Source organism: Somniosus microcephalus, chromosome 3 (assembly GCF_052327205.1).
Source record: "Somniosus microcephalus isolate GS21.2 chromosome 3, FLI_Smic_1.0, whole genome shotgun sequence".
In the NCBI taxonomy this organism is placed as follows: domain Eukaryota; kingdom Metazoa; phylum Chordata; class Chondrichthyes; order Squaliformes; family Somniosidae; genus Somniosus; species Somniosus microcephalus.
The window spans coordinates 48465605-48485276 of NC_140989.1; the positions used below are offsets into that span (position 1 = coordinate 48465605).

Consider the following 19672-nt stretch of genomic DNA (forward strand, 5'->3'; position numbering starts at 1 on the left):
TTTGGCCAAGCTATTCCACCATGGGAGGCAGTGGACAGTACATCAGGGCTTCACTCTGTCCAAGCTATTCCACCATGGGAGGCAGTGGACAGTACATCAGGGCTTCACTCTGTCCAAGCTATTCCACCATGGGAGGCAGTGGACAGTACATCAGGGCTTCACTCTGTCCAAGCTATTCCACCATGGGAGGCAGTGGACAGTACATCAGGGCTTCACTCTGTCCAAGCTATTCCACCATGGGAGGCAGTGGACAGTACATCAGGGCTTCACTCTGTCCAAGCTATTCCACCATGGGAGGCAGTGGACAGTACATCAGGGCTTCACTCTGTCCAAGCTATTCCACCATGGGAGGCAGTGGACAGTACATCAGGGCTTCACTCTGTCCAAGCTATTCCACCATGGGAGGCAGTGCACACTACATCAGGGCTTCACTGCGCACTTACAGCCTGTCCTTTCTCTTGCAGGCTAAAGTAGCGTTTAATCGCCAGGCCCGTGCCAGGGGTGGCCGCGCCAAGCTGCAGAAGCTCACTCAGCTGGAGGAGCGCGTGTGTGTGCTCATGGGAGCACGTGTGATTGTCCCCACAGCGTGCGGTGTATCCGACCCTCCACTGCCCGGCAATGGTAAGGACCTCGCCTTTTGGCCCTCTCGCGTCGCACTGGCCCATCCGAGCTACCTCCTTTGCCACTGTCCCAACAATGCGCTGAATCCCACCAGTCCTAACTCCCTCGCTGACGCCGTCTCCTCACTCTGAAGCTACTCTTGTGCATTCCTGCTTTCAGCTGGTGACGACCAGGACCCTGAGGCTGCCAGTGACAGCACCTCCAACCAGGAGGAGGAGGAGGAGCAAGCCGGACCTTCGGGGGAACAGTCACGTCCCGCAGGAGAGGAGGAAATGCTCGACACCTCCTCACTGGACGAGTGCCTGGAGGAACTGTCGCAGGGCAATGCAGCTTCTGGGACCAGTGGCGTCCAGCCACCCAGCAGCCGTGCGCGTGGCCCGCGGCCTTCCCCCCAAAGGGGGGAAGGATCAGAGGGGAGTGCTGCTGCTCGGCACACTCGCCGTCACCAACGCGGCAAGGGTCCCCTAGTTCGGCCCCCTCCTCCCCAGCGGGAGAGTCGCGACTCCAGTCCGGACACCTTCACTTCGGAGGAGGTGCGGAAGCTCGATCAGATGGCCGACGACTCGGACCGGCGCCACACGGAGCTCATGAGCGTGGTGGGGCGCATGCCTGAGGCCATCGAGTCGCTGGCGACCAGTGTGCGCGAGTTCGGGGCAGCAACTGCCGCGACTGGCCGCATGCTAACTGATGCCGTCAAGACCCTGGCGGATGTGATGCGCGCGCACACCAGGACCACAGGGCCACTCACTGCTGCCACACGCGCTGTCTCAGGCAGGCATCGCCAGGGCAGGCGCCGCGCTGGACCATCCCAGCAAGCCGGCCATCGGCTGATTGCTGCAGATCCTGCAGTGCGGGCCCGGCCGAGTGCCACCGCGCCACAGCACCAGCCAGCGCATCCCAGACGCCTGCTGGCCCACATTGCGCCATCCGTCGCCGCCATTCCCCCTCTGGGCCGTCAAGGGCAAGCGGCTGCAGCTGATGGTGGCCAGGCTCAGGTGCGCCACTCAGGAGACGGCCCCTCGAGGCCCAAACGCCGTGTAGGCCGCCCCCCAGCGGCATCTGGCGGAAGGGGATCTGAGCCTCAGGCGCCTTCCCCCAGCCTCGCAGCAGCCACTGGGCAGAGCTTGCGAAGGAGCAGCAGGCAGGGCAGGGGAGGCAAAATGCTGGCCAAGGTCTCGCCCTCGCGGGCCACTCAGTAGAGGGTGTGGCCAGCTTTCCTTTAATATGGCGGTGGCCATCTTTATTTTGCCCATGGTTGTGCTTTTGGAGGGCTTTTTTTTTGCGTTAGGCCGACGTTGAGGCCCGGTTTCAATAAAGGTGGAGTGGCTCCTCCCCAGTTTGTGGGAGTGAGTCGTTTGTTGGGCTTTTTGTGGGGCCCGTTTATTGTTTTTGGGGATTCATGTGGGAAGGGCTTTTCATTTTTGTTTAATAAAAAATTATCTTTATTCATGCAGTCTCCATGGTTGTTCTTCTTAGTGTTTGTTGGCTTCGCCGGCTGAGGGCTTGCGGAGCGGCTGCATTCATCTTCCCTCATGGCCCCTGGCCATTCCCTGACAGGGGGCTTAGAAGTACCGTGTAATAAGGTGGCGTCGTGCGGCCCTTGGCCCTGGTCGCTCCCTCCTGGGAACGTACTCCTGCTCCTCCTCCTCCTCCTCCTCCTCCTCCTCATGCTCCTCCTGCTCCTCCTCCTGAGGTGCTGGTCCAACGTCAGGTGGCAGTGCCTGAGTCCTGCGGATAGCCAGGTTGTGTAGCATGCAGCAAACCACCACAAATTGGGAGACCCGGTCCGGCGAATACTGGAGAGCTCCTCCGGAGCGATCAAGGCAGCGGAACCACTGCTTGAGGACCCCAATAGTTAGCTCGATGATGTTGCGGGTGGTTTGATGGCGCTCGTTGTAGGCCTCTTCAGCAGCGGTCCTGGGCGCGCGGAGCGGGGTCATGAGCCAGGTGCACAAAGGATAGCCTTTGTCCCCGAGTAGCCATCCTCTTGGGGGAGGCTGTGCCTGGAACATGTCATGCACAGTACTCTGCCGCAGGATAAAGGCATCGTGGCTGCTGCCTGGGAAGCTGGCATTGACTGCCATGATGCGCTGCTTGTGGTCACAGACCAGCTGCACATTCAGAGAATGGTAGCCCTTCCTGTTGCGATACTGCTCGCCATGCTCCAGAGGGGCCCGCAAAGCCACATGCGTACAGTCAATGGCGCCCTGCACCAAGGGGAATTCCCCGAGTCTGGAAAATCCCAATGCGCGCTGATGCTGGCTCTCCAGGGCCATGGGGAAGGAGATGAATTGGCTTCTCCTTCTGAACAGTGCTTCGGTCACCTGGCGGATGCAGCGATGCGCGCCGTACTGGGAGATGTTTGCTATGTCCCCAGCAGCGTATTGGAAGGAGCCGGTGGCATAGAAGTTCAATGCCACTGTCACCTTCACTTCCACCGACAGAGACGTCCTGCACCTGAGCTTTGGCCGCAGATCTCGGCGAAGCAGGTGGCAGATCTCTGCAATCACCCCCTTCCGGAATCGGAGCCTTTTAACACATCGCGCGGCACTCATGTTTAGGTAGGAGCGCTGCTGGCGGTATAGCCTGACTGGGTAAGGCCTACGTGGCCGACGCCTGTAGCCCCCTCTGCCTCTAGCCAGGGCTGCCCCTCTCACAATGCGTCTGCGAGCCCTACGGACATGGAGCTGCAGCTCCGCGTTGGCACCCCATGCAACCCCCATCAAATCCTGGCAAACACTCTAATTTCCAAATGGCCACTTGCAGCGCTGTTGCCTGAGTCCAAAAATACCTGGCTCTTGCTGCTTGAAACCAGTTAGCTATCCTCCTTGTTGTGTCTCCAGAAATGCGTTGCACAAGACTGTTTTCTGAAATAATGGATGGCCTTTATACTGGAGAGGACGGTCCCTTTAATTAGCGCCCCCCGGGGCCCGCGCTGGTTGTGTTGCGTTCCTTTTTCCAAACGCTCCGGCCGCCCGCCGCACAATGGGGCGGTCCGACTGAAGTTTGCAATCGGGGCGGCCAAAGGGCGTTGCACGAGGATGTGACGTCATTTTCTGCGCGCGCATCCGGGCGGGCGCTAAACTTTGCGCCGGCGCTAACGGGCAACTTAATTTGGGGCGGGGCGCAAACTGCGCTGCGCCCGGGCGCTACACGCATAGCGCCCGGAAATCACTTCTCTTAAGGCGCTAACTGCTGGCGCAAGCAACTGAAAATCTAGCCCCAAGACTCTGGATTACTAGCCCACTGACATTACCACTACGCTACCGTTCCCTCAGGTTTGGGTTTGGATAGGCTAGACGGGGAAAGGCTGTACCCAGTAGTTGATGGTAGAAGAACTAGGGGACACAGATTTAAGGTTTTGGGCAAGAGATACGGGGGGATGTGAGGAAAAACTTTTTTATGCAGCGAGTGGTGATGACCTGGAATTCGCTGCCGACGGAAGTGGTGGAAGCGGAGACACTCAATGTTTTCAAGGGGAGACTGGATAGGCACTTGAGGGAAATAAACTTGCACGGCTACGGGGATAGAGCGGGGGAATGGGACTGATTGGATTGCTGTACAGAGAGCCGGCACAGACTTAATGGGCTGAATGGCCTCCTTTTGTGCCAGCACGGTGGCATAGTGGTTAGCACTGTTGCCTCACAGCGCCAGGGACCCGGGTTCAAATCCGGCCTCGGGTGACTGTGTGGAGTTTGTACATTCTCCCCGTGTTTGCGTGGGTTTTCTCCGGGTGCTCCAGTTTCCTCCCACAGTCCAAAGATGTGCGGGTTAGGTTGATTGGCCATGATAAAAAAATTGACCCTTAGTGTTAGGGGGGATTAAATACGTGGGGGTTACGGGGATAGGGCTTGGGTGGGATGGCTGTCGGTGTAGGGACCGGGTGCTAGGGTTTGGATGATCAGCCATGATCTCGTTGAATGGCGGAGCAGGCTCGAAGGGCCGAATGGCCTACTCCTGCTCCTATCTTCTATGTTTCTATGTGCCATTATGACTCTATGACCTTTGCTACATAACCCTTAATACTCTTACCTAACAAAAATCTATCAATCTCAGTGTTGAAAATTATAATTGATCCAGCATCCACAGGCTTTTGGGGGATGAGTTCCAGATTTTACAGCACTTTGTATGCAAAAGTGCTTCCTGATCTCATTGCTAAATGTCTTATCTCTAATTAAGATTATGCCCCCTTGTTCTGGATTCCACCCCCCCCCCCCCGCCCCGCCCCAAAATGAAGTACTTTCTCTATATCTACCCCATGGATTCCCTTTTTAAAAATTCATTCACGGGATGTGGGCGCCGCTGGCAAGGCCAGCATTTATTGCCCATCCCTAATTGCCCTTGAGAAGGTGGTGGTGAGCCGCTGCAGTCCGTGTGGTGAAGGTACTGACCCAGCCACGATGAAGGAACGGCGATATATTGCCCAGTCAGGATGATGTGTGACTTGGAGTCACACCTCGATTAGTTCACGCCTCAACCTTCTGAACTGAATGGAATAGAATCACAGAAATTTACGGCACAGAAAGGGGCCATGGAATACAAAAACAGGTTCATGCAACCGGTGTGAACCTCTCCAATCTCGAAAATGTCTGCTTTCCTCCAAAATAACAAAGCAATCCATTAAAAAAAAACACAATGAATAAACTCTACTAAAAGCTAAGTGTCCAACGGAACAGGCACCGACCTTTATAAAACCAGAATAATGCGGGTAATTATTTAAAGAAAAGGGCGAAGTTTCAGTCGATTAAGTGGGAAAGAAGATGAGTGCAAAGACTTCAGACATATGTTTCCGTGCACTGCACCGGACTGAGCAGGAGTTGCGCGCCCGGGGTGGGTGTTGGTGCGCGCGTGAGAGTCCGGGAGGGCGGGCGCGCGGAGCCTCCAGGTGATTGGAGCGGGCGGGCGCGCGGCACAGGAGCTGCAGCCTCGGCCGATGCACAGCTCGGAGCAGCTTCATCCCCCCCACCCAGCCTCTGATAGAAGGAAGCACACCGGAGCTCGCCAAGCCGACGTGAAAAACCCCACACACAATAAAATAAATAACAACAACAACAACAACATGGCTTCAGTTATTTATCTGGTTTTCTTGATAAGTTGGAATACAGTGTATCATTCTTGTGCGCAAACTTATCACTGCCCCAAGATCTGCCGCTGCTCCACTCAGTTTGTAAGATGTACCAAAGGAACAGCTGCTCGCGTTCCAGTTGCGATTTTACGCACCTACTTCAATCTGTAAGTATTCCTTTTCTTTTTCCGATTTCTCTTTTAATATTACGAGGGACGTTTTAAAAAAAAATTTGAAACACAACTGAAATTTTGCATCCGTTTTAAGGGTTGTCAGTGGCGGTTGCATGGTTTTAATTAGGAATTCTGAATTATTTGCAAACTATCCAAAGATCAAATTTGATAAGCTCATGGTTGGATATTGTAAAACTGCGATGCATATCAAAGTCTGCTTGTTCACTTTTTCCGTAGTAATATGCAGAAGACTAAAACTTCTAACGCAAACTGTAATCATGAAATAATAACGGTATACGTTATATTCTGTGATAAATCTGAACATTAACACATTAATGTCCGCTTGCATTATTGGTTCGAGTCAAGGCTTAAGTAGCTCTGGGGGGTGTTTCTGTTGTCAAGTAAACAGGTTGAAGCAGTCTCTTGGCAGAGACCGCGGATAATTTTCAACTGTTATTCACTCAGTTAAACCTGCCACAACCTACTCCGTGCCTTACAAAAATATCTTTGCCTCCTGCTTACCGATGTTTCTTTCAAATAAGCATTACTAACCGGCTATATCATCAATTCACCAGGTATGTTAATAAGTTTGCCTTTCAATTCTTGTCAAATCAATGAAATAGTGGATTTACGGAATCTAAATTTTCAACTTTTATAACTTTTTGCTAAGTATGGTTTTTTTTGAAAAAAAGTTATACAACAGCAATACAACCAGTAGTCTTTTAAGCCCAAGCTACTATTTTCATTTTTTTCCATGGTGATATTGCCAAACGTTGCTTACAGATAAGGATTCTGCTCATACAGGGTCCAAGTCCACTGCTTTTTTTTTCCCATTTGAATTCAGTTATACAATACTTTAAAATGATACATTTATGCCTCTAGTTACAGAGTCATCAGTCAGTCAAAATGGTTTTTCTATGTTAACTTTATCAAGACCCCTCATAATTTTAAACATCTCTATCAGGTCTGCTCTTAACCTTCTTTCCTCAGGCGCACTGACTGTGATTTTTCCGATGTACTGTCAGCAGAGCAAAGTTCTCTGTGGCCAGCATGTACCCGCAATATTTTAACTGCAGCTTATCTATTGATTTGTATAGGTTTAACATTTCCTCTTTCCTTTTGTACTGTATACCCCCAGATATAATTGACCCTTAGTGTTAGGGGGATTAAATACGTGGGGTTACAGGGATAGGGTGGGAAATGTGTTGGTGTAGGGGTTACGGGGATCGGGTGGGATATGTGTCGGTGCAGGCTCGATGGGCCGAAGTGGCCTCTATCTGCACTGTGGGGTTTCTGTGATTCTGTGATATAAAACCTAGAATCCAATATGCTTTTTCAGCTTCATCAACTTGTCCGCCCCCTTTTCAAGTTTTGTGCATTTGATCCCCTAAGACTCTTTGGTCTTCTAGTGTATGTTTCCTTCTAATTCTTCCTCCCAAAATGTATCGCATCACATTTCTCCACATTAAATTTCATCCAACATCTATCTGCCCAATTTATTAACCTCACTCTCCTGAAGTCATTTACAGTCACCTATTGGGGAGAAAAAAAGGAGTAATAGTGAGTATGTCCCGGTGACAACAGGCAGATGAAAAGAATAACAGGTTGCCAATCTCCTTTGATTTTGAGTTTTGATTGATTACTTTGGGTATCAAGAATTGTTGATGCAGAACCTTCCTTTTCCAGATTAAAATATGTGGACGGGGTCCATGATTGGTTAGAATTATACATGGTTTGTGTGAGTAGCAGACTCGATGAGATAAATGGCCTTTTCTTGTTCCATGCTTTCTTGTGCTATAGATAGACACTAAATGCCAGATCTTGTAGATTCTGATAAGTTTCAGAAGTCTATCATGGTTTCAGTTTTTCTCCGATCTTAGTTTTGGAGCATTGCTTAATGTGTCATCTCATCTCCCTGTATCTATTCTGTGTAACAGTAAAGCCACTAATTAGAGGAGGTGGACTGAAGTGCCCTCTTAATATGCTACATCAACATATTATGGGTGGAATATCGTGCATAGCACATGCTCAAATTCTCATTAAGTGGTTCCAGTGGATGAGCCTTTGCACTAGGAATGTGATTACTTAAACTGACCCCATGGAGGAACTGCTTTTAAACACCCACTGATATATCATTCACAGCACAGAACTATTTGGAAAGCAACATTTAGAGTTGGTTATATTCAGTTTCATGCTTCTCTTGGCAAAATTTCCCTATTTATAGCTTAGTGTGGTTTATCCAGCAGGAGGAATACTTATTCGTTAACTCATAGGTGACCTTAGCTGTTCCAGGAACTAGGTTAGCCTTGATGTTCCCTAACACAAAGGCAATAATTTAATTCCTGTTATAGACTCAGTCCCACCTGTGTTTATTTTAAAGTTTTGCTGGGTTGGTATTTGTGACTGATGTGTGCACGTCCCATTTGTAATTACTTCTGTACCTTCTGAACACTAGTGGGACATCAGGAAGTATCTGTCATCTAAAGGGCAAGCATATCCCCAGAGCAGAGGTGGTTAATATCGATCTGAGTGGAAATCTGTGACTTCAAGACGAGGAAGCTCGTACCGAATATTAATTTCTATTGTTGTTGTAAATTTTGTGCTCATCATAGAATCATAGAATGGTTACAGCACCGAGGGAGGCCATTTGCCCGTCAAGCTCTCTGCAACAGCACTTCAGCTAGTCCCACTCCCCCACCCGTTCCCCGTAGACCTGCAAATTTCTTCCCTTCAGGTGTGAGTGATATTAATGCTGGGGAATGGAACACTTCCATTTTGGTCACGCCCAGATCAGGTGTAACAAGGTTAGGGGGGTGAATTTTTGCAGAGGTTTACATTGTTCTTCCGGGGTTTCCATGACTCTTAAGGTGTCAGCCGTGGCTCAGTTGGTAGCGCCCTCGCCTCTGCGTCAGAATGTTGTGGGTTCAAGTCCCACGCCAGAGACTTGAGCACAAAAATTCAGCGGCATGCTGCACTGTTGGAGGGGCCGTCTTTCAGATGAGGCGTTAAATCGAGGCCCCGTCTCCCCTCTTAGGTGGACATAAAAGACCTCATGGCACTATTTCGAAGACCTCATGGCACTATTTCGAAGAAGAGCAGGGGCGTTATCCCTGGTGTCCTGGCCAATATTTATCTCTCAATCGTCGTCACAAAAACAGATTATCTGGTCCCAGATTATCACGTTGCTGGTTTTTAAAAAATTAGTTCCTGGGATGTGGGCGTCGCTGGCAAGTCCAGCATTTATTGTACATCCCTAGTTCCCTTTGAGAAGGTGGTGGTGAGCTGCCTTCTTGAACCACTGCAGTCTGTGCATTGAAGGCACTCCCATAGTGTTGTTAGGGAGGGAGTTCCAGGATTTTGACCCAATGATGATGAAGGAACGACAATATATTTCTAAGTCAGGATGGTGTGTGACTTGGAGGGGAACTTAGAGGTGGTGGTGTTCCCATGTGCCTGCTGCCCTTGTTCTTCTAGGTGGTAGATGTCGCGGGTTTGGGAGGTGCTGTCAAAGAAACCTTGGTGAGTTGCTGCAGTGCATCTTGTAGATGGGACACACTGCAGCCACGGTATGCCAGTGGTGGAGGGAGTGAATGTTTAAGGTGGTGGACGGGGTGCCATTCAAGCGGGCTGCTTTTTCCTGGATGGTGTCGAGCTTCTTGAGTGTTGTTGCACTCCTCCAGGCAAGTGGAGAGTATTCCATCACACTCCTGACTTGTGCCTTGTGGATGGTGGAAAAGCTTTGGTGTTTCAGGAGGTGAGACACTTGCTGCAAAATACCCAGCCTCTGACCTGCTCTTGTAGCCACATTATTTATGTGGCTGGTCCAGTTAATTTTCTGGTCAGTGGTGACCCCCAGGATGTTGATGTTGGGGGATTCGGCGATGGTAATGCCGTTGCATGTCATGGGGCGGTGGTTGGACTCTCACTTGTTGGAAATAGTCATTGGCTGGCACTTAAGTGGCAAGTAACATTCGCGCCACACATCAGCCCAAGCCTGAATGGTGACCTGGTCATGCTGTAAGTGGGCATGGACTGCTTCATTATCTGAGGTGTTGCAAATGGATCTGAACACTATGCAATCATCAACGAACATCCCCACTTCTGACCGTATGAAGGTCATTGATGAAGCAGCTGAAGATGGTTGGGCCTAGGACACTGCCTTGAGGAACTCCTGCAGCGATATCCCGGGGATGTGATGATTGACCTCTAACAACCACAACCATCTTCCTTTGTGGCAGGTATGACTCCAGCCAGTGGAGAGTTTTCCCCCTGATTCTCCTGTGGGAGCTTGCTGTGCGCAAATTGTCTGTCACATTTCCTACAACAGTGACTACATTTCAAAAAACAAGTATTTCAGTGGCTGTAAAGCGCTTTGGACAGCCTGAGGTTGTGAAAGATGCTATATAAATGCAAGTCTCTTTTTTTTCTCTCCACCGAAGTTATGGCGAACAGATGGGAGAACTTTGTAAAAATTTACCTCCAGATTGAGGATAAAGCTTCTTGTTATAATATCTGCGTATATTCATGCCTTTTAAAGAAACATATTAATCAGGTACGTGGAAGCTGAAAGTTGTGAAGGTTAGATTTTTTACTCTATGCTTTTTTACATTCACTGTATTCTTGTTTTGAACCTGTTCTGCCTGGATATGTATACCTTCTTCATCCCACAACCACCTCCATGGTGTCAGACTTCCTTTCTGACATAATCATAGATGAGTCACAGGCCTAGAAATTCGGTATAGCCGCGTTTGGGGTGCTAGTCCTGGCGATGCGCAAAGTTTAGCGGCAGGCGCAATTTAGCGCCACCTAGCGCGATATTGGGTTGCAGTGCCCCTAAAGGTGATTGCGGTGCTAAATCAGGCACTGCACGCTACTCTTAAGGCGCTAACCCGGCGGCGCAACCCAATTTTGCCGCGGCGGGGCGCAGCGAAGGTGCTGTCAATAATCACTTTCCCTGAGACACACTGGCGCCGGCCAGCTCTTAAAGGGGCAGGTCAATTGGCATCACCAGACACACTCACTGCCTTGTAGGCCTTCAAAGCGGTGGGAGCCTACCTGTTGCGCACCAGCCTAGCAAGACATGGAAAGGGTGAGGCAGAGGGCGGAACGCCTCACTGATGGGGCATTGGATGCTTTGGTTGGCGCAGTGGAATCAAGACCAAAGAAGATGGTCGGAATGTGATTTATGTTTTGGGCAGTCTCCCGGGTGTGAGAGGCAGTTATGTGTCAGTGTATTAGTTTTGCTTTCTGTTGCCATAGCTTTCTCATGTTTGAAGGAACCACATTTTGTGTAATGAAACACTTTCTTCATTTACAATGGCCATGCCTTCTATTTACATGCATCTTGCCCGTCACAGGCTTGGGGGTATCAGACCGGTTCCATTCCTGTTCTTGGAATGGCAGCAAGCATTCCGTGAGAGGGGCCTAGAAGCTACTTCTGATCAGCCTCTGATGCGCAGCCTGAGAAGAGCCGCTCGCGTAGAAGTTCAGGCCAGCAGGCATCTTCTCAGCCACCGACAGAGATGTCCTGCACCTTACCTGAGGCTGCAGATCTGGCTGAAGCAGCTGGCACAGCTCAGTCACCACCTCCTTTCTAAATCACAGCCTTCTGACACACTGCTCCTCCGGCATGTTCATGTAGGAAAATTGCTGTCGGAAAACCCTGCCAGCGTAAGGTCTGCTGTGGCGACGTCTGTTGGCCCTCCTCCGTCTGGCCATGCCCGCCCCCCTCTCCCAGCATCTCAGTGCCCTTTCCAGATGATTCAGCAGCAGGACGTTCCCCTCCAATGCAGCCCCCATAATAAGTGCCCACAGGAAGGTTCCCCATTGTCAAGGCTCACCAACAGCAAGGTGATGGTCAGAAGGCTGAAGATTGTCTGCCTGTGCTGGCTCAGTGGTCAAATGGCTCTCAGTGTGCAGCTCAGCAACTCTTTGTAGCTCTCGAGGAAGTTGTGCTCCAAAAATGGCTGCCGCTTTTAAGCCACACCAGTTCCCTTTAAGTAACGCTCCTCCAGCCCGAGAGCGACTTGGTAACGTTCCAGGTAAGCTGTCACTATTAGCGCCAGGCACTACGGAGGGGGGCACCACTGAATTTCAGGTCCGGGGCGCCCAAAAGGCGTTGTACACTCAAATGACGTCATAATCAGCCTGCGCCCATGAGCGGGCGCTAAGATTTAGCGCCGGCGCTAAATGCATGCTCAATATGGGGCGAGGCGCTAGGTGCCCTGCGCCCGCCCGGAAATTGGCTAGCACCCCACTTCTCGGCCTCTTTAGGCGTTAATCGGTGGCGCAACCAACCGAATTTCTCCCCCACAATTTCCTTCAACACAATTTCACTTAATTGCCACTAACTTCAAACTTCAACCTGGCCACATTTCCAGGCTGAACCTAACTGTGTCCTGTTTGAATTGGAGCTGAACTTCAGGCCCCACATCCAATCCATTATCCACACTACCTATTTTCACCTCAGCAATATAACCCACCTCTGCCCTTATCTCAGCCCCTATGCTGCTGAAAGCTTTATCCATGCTTTTGTCGCCACTAGACTCTAATTTCAATATCTTCTTTTCTGGCCTTCAGTTGTCCATTCTCTACAAACTTCAGCTTGTCTAAAATGCAGCTGGCTGTATTCTGTCCTGCACTAATTTATACTTGCCCATTACTGACCTACACTTGGCTCCCTCCCTCCAACATTTGAGATTTGAACTCCTCATCCTCATCCCTCCTATCTGCAACCTCTTCTAGCCCCTCCATACCTATTGACTCTGGATTTTTGTGCACCTGATTTCTCTTTGCCCCACCATTGCTGGCTAGGTATTTGTCTGCCTTGGCCCCATTCTCTGGAACCTCCTCCCTAAGCCCCTTCTCCACTTTCCTGTCCTCCTTTTAAACGTCTTCTCAAAGCTCATCTTTCTAACCAGCCTTTTGGCCACCTCTTAATTTCTCCCTCCATAGTTCATTGACCATTTCCCTGCCTATTTCCATTATTGAAGTATCTTGGGTTAAATTTTATGTTAAAGGAGCTATATAAATGTTGCATATTTAAGTAGCTAAAAATTGGGCACACAGGAATCCCAGGACCGAGTCGGGCATGGAAAACTTGTCTAGGAAGCTTGATCTGTAGCACATTTGGATGGGGAATGCAAAATCTGTCAGACTTCTTACAGCAGAGGTAGGTTTTAGAATTTTAAAAATTTAATTTTCATGCACCTTTTGCAGCATTTTGCTCCATGTATTAGTCCCCTGCCAATAATTTGCTCCATTATTCATGGTTGCTGATGGCCTGACGTTGTACCTTACAAAGAGGAAGAGGTTCTGAATGCACTGCAGAATTGACACGAGGAAGAAGAGTTCCTGAGCGGGGGCCAACAAATGCAGGTGCAATGATCACTCCAGTATGTTGGTCACATCAGTTACTACCTCAAGACCTGTCTTTGTTACCTTCAATTCACAAAACACCTTTTCCTCATTTTCAGGTAGATGTGAGAGTCTTGTTTGGCGACCGCCCTCTATGGAACTGGCATCTGTGCTTATACTGGGGGGTGGCTTCCAGCCCCAAACAGAGCCATGTTCCTTTAGTGTACTGGCTATAGCAGGAATTCCAAATCTTCCGCATCTATGGGATCAAAGTTGCCCACATGTCATCTATGTGCCATTGTGATCAATTGCCCCACTTTTCTGCCACCACTACAATTTGCCACTTTAATGGCAAACTGCAGCCCTTTAAGAGCTGCTGCCTTGCTGGATTTTGTACTCCCTACCCAAGTGTGATATAGACCAAGTTCTCTGGGCAAATTTTTCCTGTGCCAGTAGCCAGTTCAAATAAGTAGGAAGAACCCCCATCACAAAAAGAATCAAATTTGTAACATGCCTTTGGCATGGACCAACACATTTTTGCTTGATTTTTCAAATTAATTCTCTGGATGTGGGTGTTGCTGGAAAGGCTGGCATTTATTGCCCACCCCCAGTTGCTCTGAGAAGGTGGTGGTGGGCTGCCTCATTGAAGTGGTTTGATGTAACTGAGTGGCTTGCTGGGGAATTAAGTGTCAACCACGTTAATGTGGGACTGGAGTCGCTGGAGCCAGACTGGGTAAGGACAGCAGATTCTCTTCCCTAATGAACCAGTTGGCTCGACAATCTGACAGCTAGTACGATAGCAAAATACTGCAGATGCTGGAAATCTGAAATAACAACAGAAAATGCTGGAAAAACTCAGCAAGCCAGGCAACATCCGTGGAGAGAAATTAAAAGTTGACGTTTCGGGTTGAAACCCTTTTTCAAAACTGGAAAGGAAATAAAATAGATCGAAGACAGGGCTGCGATAGAACAAAAGAGAAGTAAAGAGACATTAAGAGGTATTCAAAACCAGACGAGATGGTGATAGGACAGAGGAGACAAAGACGGCTCAGATTAGGTGTGAAGTGTACTGGCAGGATAAGAAACAGCTGCCATGTGGGAAAGAGAAAAAAAGGAAAGGGGGGGGGGAAAGGGAAGACCCAAATCTGACAGCTAGTTGGTTTGACAATCTGATGGCTCCATAGTCACTCTTGCCTGCTTTTTATTTCTAGATTTTTTTTTTAACTGAATTTAAAATCTCAAACGGCCATGGTGGGATTTGAACTCTCGTTCTCTGGATTAATAGTTCAGACCTCTGGATTACTAGTCCAGTGACATAACCACTACTGTTCCCCTCAAATCTAGTCGACAGTCTCCTTCCTCTCTTTGCAATAACTGTTGCCTTTTTCTTAATGATCTGCTGGACTCGTAGACACGGTGCAGAATGCTGGATATGTGATTCTCTTTTAATCAGTTTAACTCAAAATTCCAGGATTACAGGACCAATTTCACCACGGTGTGTTCATAGGGGTACTTTTCTGACTTTGCACTCCCATGGTGGAGCCTCACATAATATAGAACTCTACCTGCTAGGTGTACATATTGGAATTTCAGGCACGTGTTGCACACAATTTTTAGTGTTATTTAATTTTTTTTTAAATTAACTATAAATAAATCGTTAAATAAATATAAAAATAGTTTAAGAGCAGGCAGTGAAACAAAGGAAAAGGAAAATCCGATAGTGAAGCCACTGAGAGCACGAAGGAGGAGCTATCAGTCTGAGTAAACCTGGTGAGTAAACAGTAAGGCATTTGCTTTTTTTTAAACAAAAGCTGTCTACCTAATTTTAATTTTAATTTAAGTTTAATTAAATAAATAAACTCGCCGGGAGCAGCAGAGCAGTGGAGTCGAACAATCAAGGAGTGACTCTCAGGACAGCAGGTAGGTGATTGGTTGGTGAGTAGTACTGCTTTTTTTTCCTCTCTAAGTTAGGAAGCTGGGTTAAATTAAGAGCTGGGAGAATAATAACTGCTATTACTTTATTAAATTAATAACTAAACTAGCTTAATAATTATATAAATAAAATAAGGTTAGCTAGAGATGCCAATGCAGGTGGTGTGTTGTCACTGCAGCATGTGGGAGTTGGTGGAGATCAATGAGATCCCGAGCAACCACATCTGCGGTAAGTTGCCTGCAGCTCGAGGAACTTCAGCTCAGAGTTGTTGAGCTGGAGTCCGAGCTGCAGACATTGCGGTGCACCAGGGAGGGGGAAGAGTTACCTGGACACTTTGTTCCAGCAGGCAGCCACACCCCTTAGGTTAAGCAGTACTTCAGGGGGAGGATCTAGTTGTCATGGTCCACATAGGAACCAACGACATAGGTAGAACTAGGAATGAGGTTCTGCTGAGGTTGTTTGAGGAGCTAGGACCCAAATTAAAAAGCAGAATCTCAAAGGTAATGATCTCTGGATTGTTACCTGAACCACGAGCAAATTGGCATAGGGACAAACAGATTAGAGGTTTAATTGCGTGGCTCAAAGAGTGGTGTGGGAGGAAGAGGTTTCAGTTCATGGGGCACTAGCATCAGTACTGGGAAAAGAGGGAGCTGTTCCGTTGGGACGGGCTCCACTTAAACCGGGCTGGGACCAGTGTCCTGGCGAATCGAATAACTAAGGCTGTAGACAGGACTTTAAACTAATGAAGGGGGGGTGGAGTGGGTGGATTCAGGAAATAGTAAATTTAAAAGCAGCAAGAGAAATGTCAAGGCTCTAGGGCAGAGTAGAGTTTTGGGTAAAAATAAGCAGAGTGGGTCAGGAAGGGACAGAGAGAGTAACAAAGGTAATAAGGCATCAGTGACTAAGGTGACATCAGGGAAAAATAGAAAAAAGTAAAAGTTAAAGGCACTATATCTGAATGCGTGAAGCATTCGCAACAAAATTAATGAATTAATAGCGCAGATAGAAATGAATAAGTTTGATCTAATAGCCATTATGGAGACGTGTTGCAAAGTGACCAAGGTTGGGAACTAAATTTTTCAGGATACTTAACTTTGAGAAGAGATAGGCAAAATGGAAAAGGAGGAGGGTTAGCCCTGATAATGAAAGATGGGATAAAGACAGTAGCGAGAAAGGATCTTAGCTCCAAAAATCAAGTAGAATTAGTTTGGGTGGAGCTAAGAAACAGCAAGGGGCAGACAACATTGGTGGGATTTGTTTATAGGCCCCCAAACAGTAGTTGTAATGTAGGGCAGATGTATTAATCAGGAAATTAGAGGCGCATGTAACAAGGGTAATACAGTAATCATAGGGACTTTAATCTACATATAGACTGGGCAAACCAATATATAGTGTGGAAGACGAATTCATGGAATATATACAAGATAGTTTTCTAGATCAGTATGTTGAAGAACCAACTAGGGAACAGGCTATTTTAGATCTAGTATTTTTTTAATTCATTTTATGGGATGTGAGCATCTCTGGCAAGGCCAGCATTTATTGCCCATCACTAATTGCCCTTGAGAAGGTGGTAGTGAGCCGCCTTCTTGAACTGCTGAAGTCCGTATGGTGAAGGTACTCCCACAGTACTGTTAGATAGGGAGTTTTAGGATTTTGACCCAGCGAAGATGAAGGATCGGCGATATATTTCTAATTCAGGATGGTGTGTGACTTGGAGGGGTACTTGGAGGTGGTGGTGTTCCCAGGCGCCTGCTCCCCTTGTCCTTCTAGGTGGAAGAGGTTGCGGGTTCAGGAGGTGCTGCCGAAGAAGCCCTGGCGAGTTGCTGCAGTGCATCTTGTAGATGGTACACACTGCAGCCACGGTATGCCGGTGGTGGAAGGAGTGAATGTTTAAGGTGGTGAATGGGGTGCCAATCAAGCGGGCTGCTTTGTCTTGGATGGTGTCTAGCTTCTTGAGTGTTGTTGGAGCTGCACTCATCCAGGCAAGTGGAGAGTATTCCATCACACTCCTTACTTGTGCCTTGTAGATGGTAGAAAGACTTTGGGGAGTCAGGAGGCGAGACACTCACCGCAGAATACCTAGCCTCTGACCTGCTCTTGTTGCCACAGTGTTTATGTGGCTGCTCAATGGTAACCCCCAGGATGTTGATGGTGGGGGATTCGGTGATGGTAATGTTGTTGAATTTCAAGGGGCGGTGGTCAGACTTTCGCTTGTTGGAGATAGTCATTGCCTCGCACCTCTGTGTCGCGAATGTTACCTGCCACTTATCAGCCCAAGCCTGAACATCGTCCAGGTCTTGTTGCATGCGGGCATGGACTGCTTCATTATCTGAGGAGTTGTGAATGGCGCTGAACACTGTGCAGTCATCAGCGAACATCCCCATTTCTGACCTTATATTGGAGGGAAGGTCATTGATGAAGCAGCTGAAGATGGTTGGGCCTAGGACACTGCCCTGAGGAACTCCTGCAGCAATATCCTGGGGCTATGATGATTGACCTTCAACCACTACAACCATCTTCCTTTCATAGAGTCATATCGGCACAGAAGGAGGCCATTTGGCCCAGCATGTCCGTGCTGGCTCTCTGTAGAGCAATCCAGTCAGTCCCATTCCCCCGCTCTATCCCCTTAGCCCTGCAAGTTTATTTCCCTCAAGTGCCTATACAGTCTCCCCTTGAAAACATTGAGTGTCTCCACTTCCACCACTTCCGTCGGCAGCAAATTCCAGGTCATCGCCACTCGCTGCATAAAAAAGGTCTCTTGCCCAAAACCTTAAATCTGTGTCCCCTAGTCTTTGTAACATCAACTAGTGGGAACAGCCTTTCCCCGTCCAGCCTATCCAAACCCATCATAATCTTGTACACCTCTATCAAATCACCCCACAACCTCCTTTGCTCTAATGAAAACAAATACAGCTTCTCCAACCTGTCCTTGTATCTAAGATCCCGCATCCCCGGAATCATTCTGTTAAATCTCCTCTGCACCCTCTCATGGGCCTTCATATCCGTCCTAAAGTGTGCTGACCAGAACTGGACGCAATATTCTAGTTGTGGCCTAACCAGTGCTTTATAGAGGTTCAGCATAACTTCTCTACTTTTGTACTCAATACCTCTATTTATGAAGCTCAAGATCCCATATAGTTTGCTAACCACACTCTCAATATGTCCTGCCACCTTCAGGGACTTATGCACATTAACTCCCAGGTCCCTCTGTCCCTGCACACTCTTGAAAACTGTGCCATTAAGTGTATATTGCCTCTCCCTGTTCCTTCTGCCAAAATGCATCACCTCACACTTCTCTGTATTAAATTCCACCTGCCACTTATCTGCCCATTCTGCTAGCCTTTCTATGTCCTGTTGCAGTCGATTGGTATCATCATCACTGTTTGTCACCCCCCCAAGTTTGGTGTCATTGGCAAATTTAGAAATTCTAATCTATATTCCAATATCCAGGTCATTTATAAAGCAGTGCCCCAGCACTGACCCTTGGGGAACACCACTGTCTACCATCCTCCAGTCTGAAAAACAGCCATTTACCACAACTCGCTGTTTTCTGTCCTTAAGCCAATTCCTTATCCAAGCTTCCACTGACCCACCTATTCCATGAGCCTCAATTTTGTTAACCAGCCTTCTATGTGGTACTTTGTCAAACGCCTTCTGAAAATCCATGTAGACAACATCCATTGCATTCCCTTCATCAATCCTCTCTGTTACTTCATCAAAAAATTCAATTAGATTAGTCAAACACGACCTGTCCTTTACAAACCCATGTTGCCTCTCCTTAATTAGCTTAAACCTCTCCAAGTGCCTGTTAATTTTCTCCTTGATCATTGTTTCTAAAACTTTACCCACCACTGATGTTAAACTGACCGGCCTGTAGTTACTAGGATTGTCCTTACACCCTTTCTTGAACAATGGTGTCACATTTGCCACTTTCCAATCCTCAGGCACCTCCCCCACATCTAGGGAAGATTGGAAAATTATGGCGAGCCCTTCCGCTATCTTCTCCCCCTATTCCGTTAGCAACTTGGGATGCAAGCCATCTGGACCAGGTGACTTATCCACTCTAAGCATACCCAGCCTTTCTAGTACATCCTGTCTATCAATTTTCACCCCTTCCATTGCTTCTACCTTTTCCACTGCTACCGGTATTTTGTCAGCATCCGTGTCCTTAGTAAACACCGATACAAAGTACTCATCGAGTATTCTAGCCTTGCCCTACGCCTCTAAGCATATATCACCTTCTTTGTGTCTCTAATAGGCCCCACCCTGCCTCTTACTACCCGCTTACTGTTTACATGCTGGTAGAAGATTTTTGGGTTCCCTTTTATGTTAACCGCCATTCTACTCTCATATTCTCTCTTTGTCAATCTTATTTTCACCTTCACATCCCCTCTCAACTTATTATATTTGGTCTGGTTCTCCCTTGAAAAATTCACCTGACATGCATCATTCACCCTCTTTTTTTTGTTTCATCATCTTCTCCATCTCCCTCGTCATCTAAGGAGCCCTTGTTTTAATTCCCTT

General features: G+C 48.2%; 1 protein-coding gene across 1 annotated transcript in view; it reads left to right on the top strand.

Annotated features, from left to right (window-relative positions):
• Positions 1 to 5566: 5566 nt before the first annotated feature.
• Positions 5567 to 19672, top strand: part of LOC147121028 (lutropin-choriogonadotropic hormone receptor-like) — a 130739-nt gene continuing 116633 nt past the window's right edge. Inside the window, exon 1 of the mRNA XM_085980332.1 lies at positions 5567 to 5853. Within this exon, the coding sequence (XP_085836458.1) occupies positions 5681 to 5853 (173 nt within the window). The 5' untranslated portion in view covers positions 5567 to 5680. The remainder of the gene's footprint in view (positions 5854 to 19672) is intronic.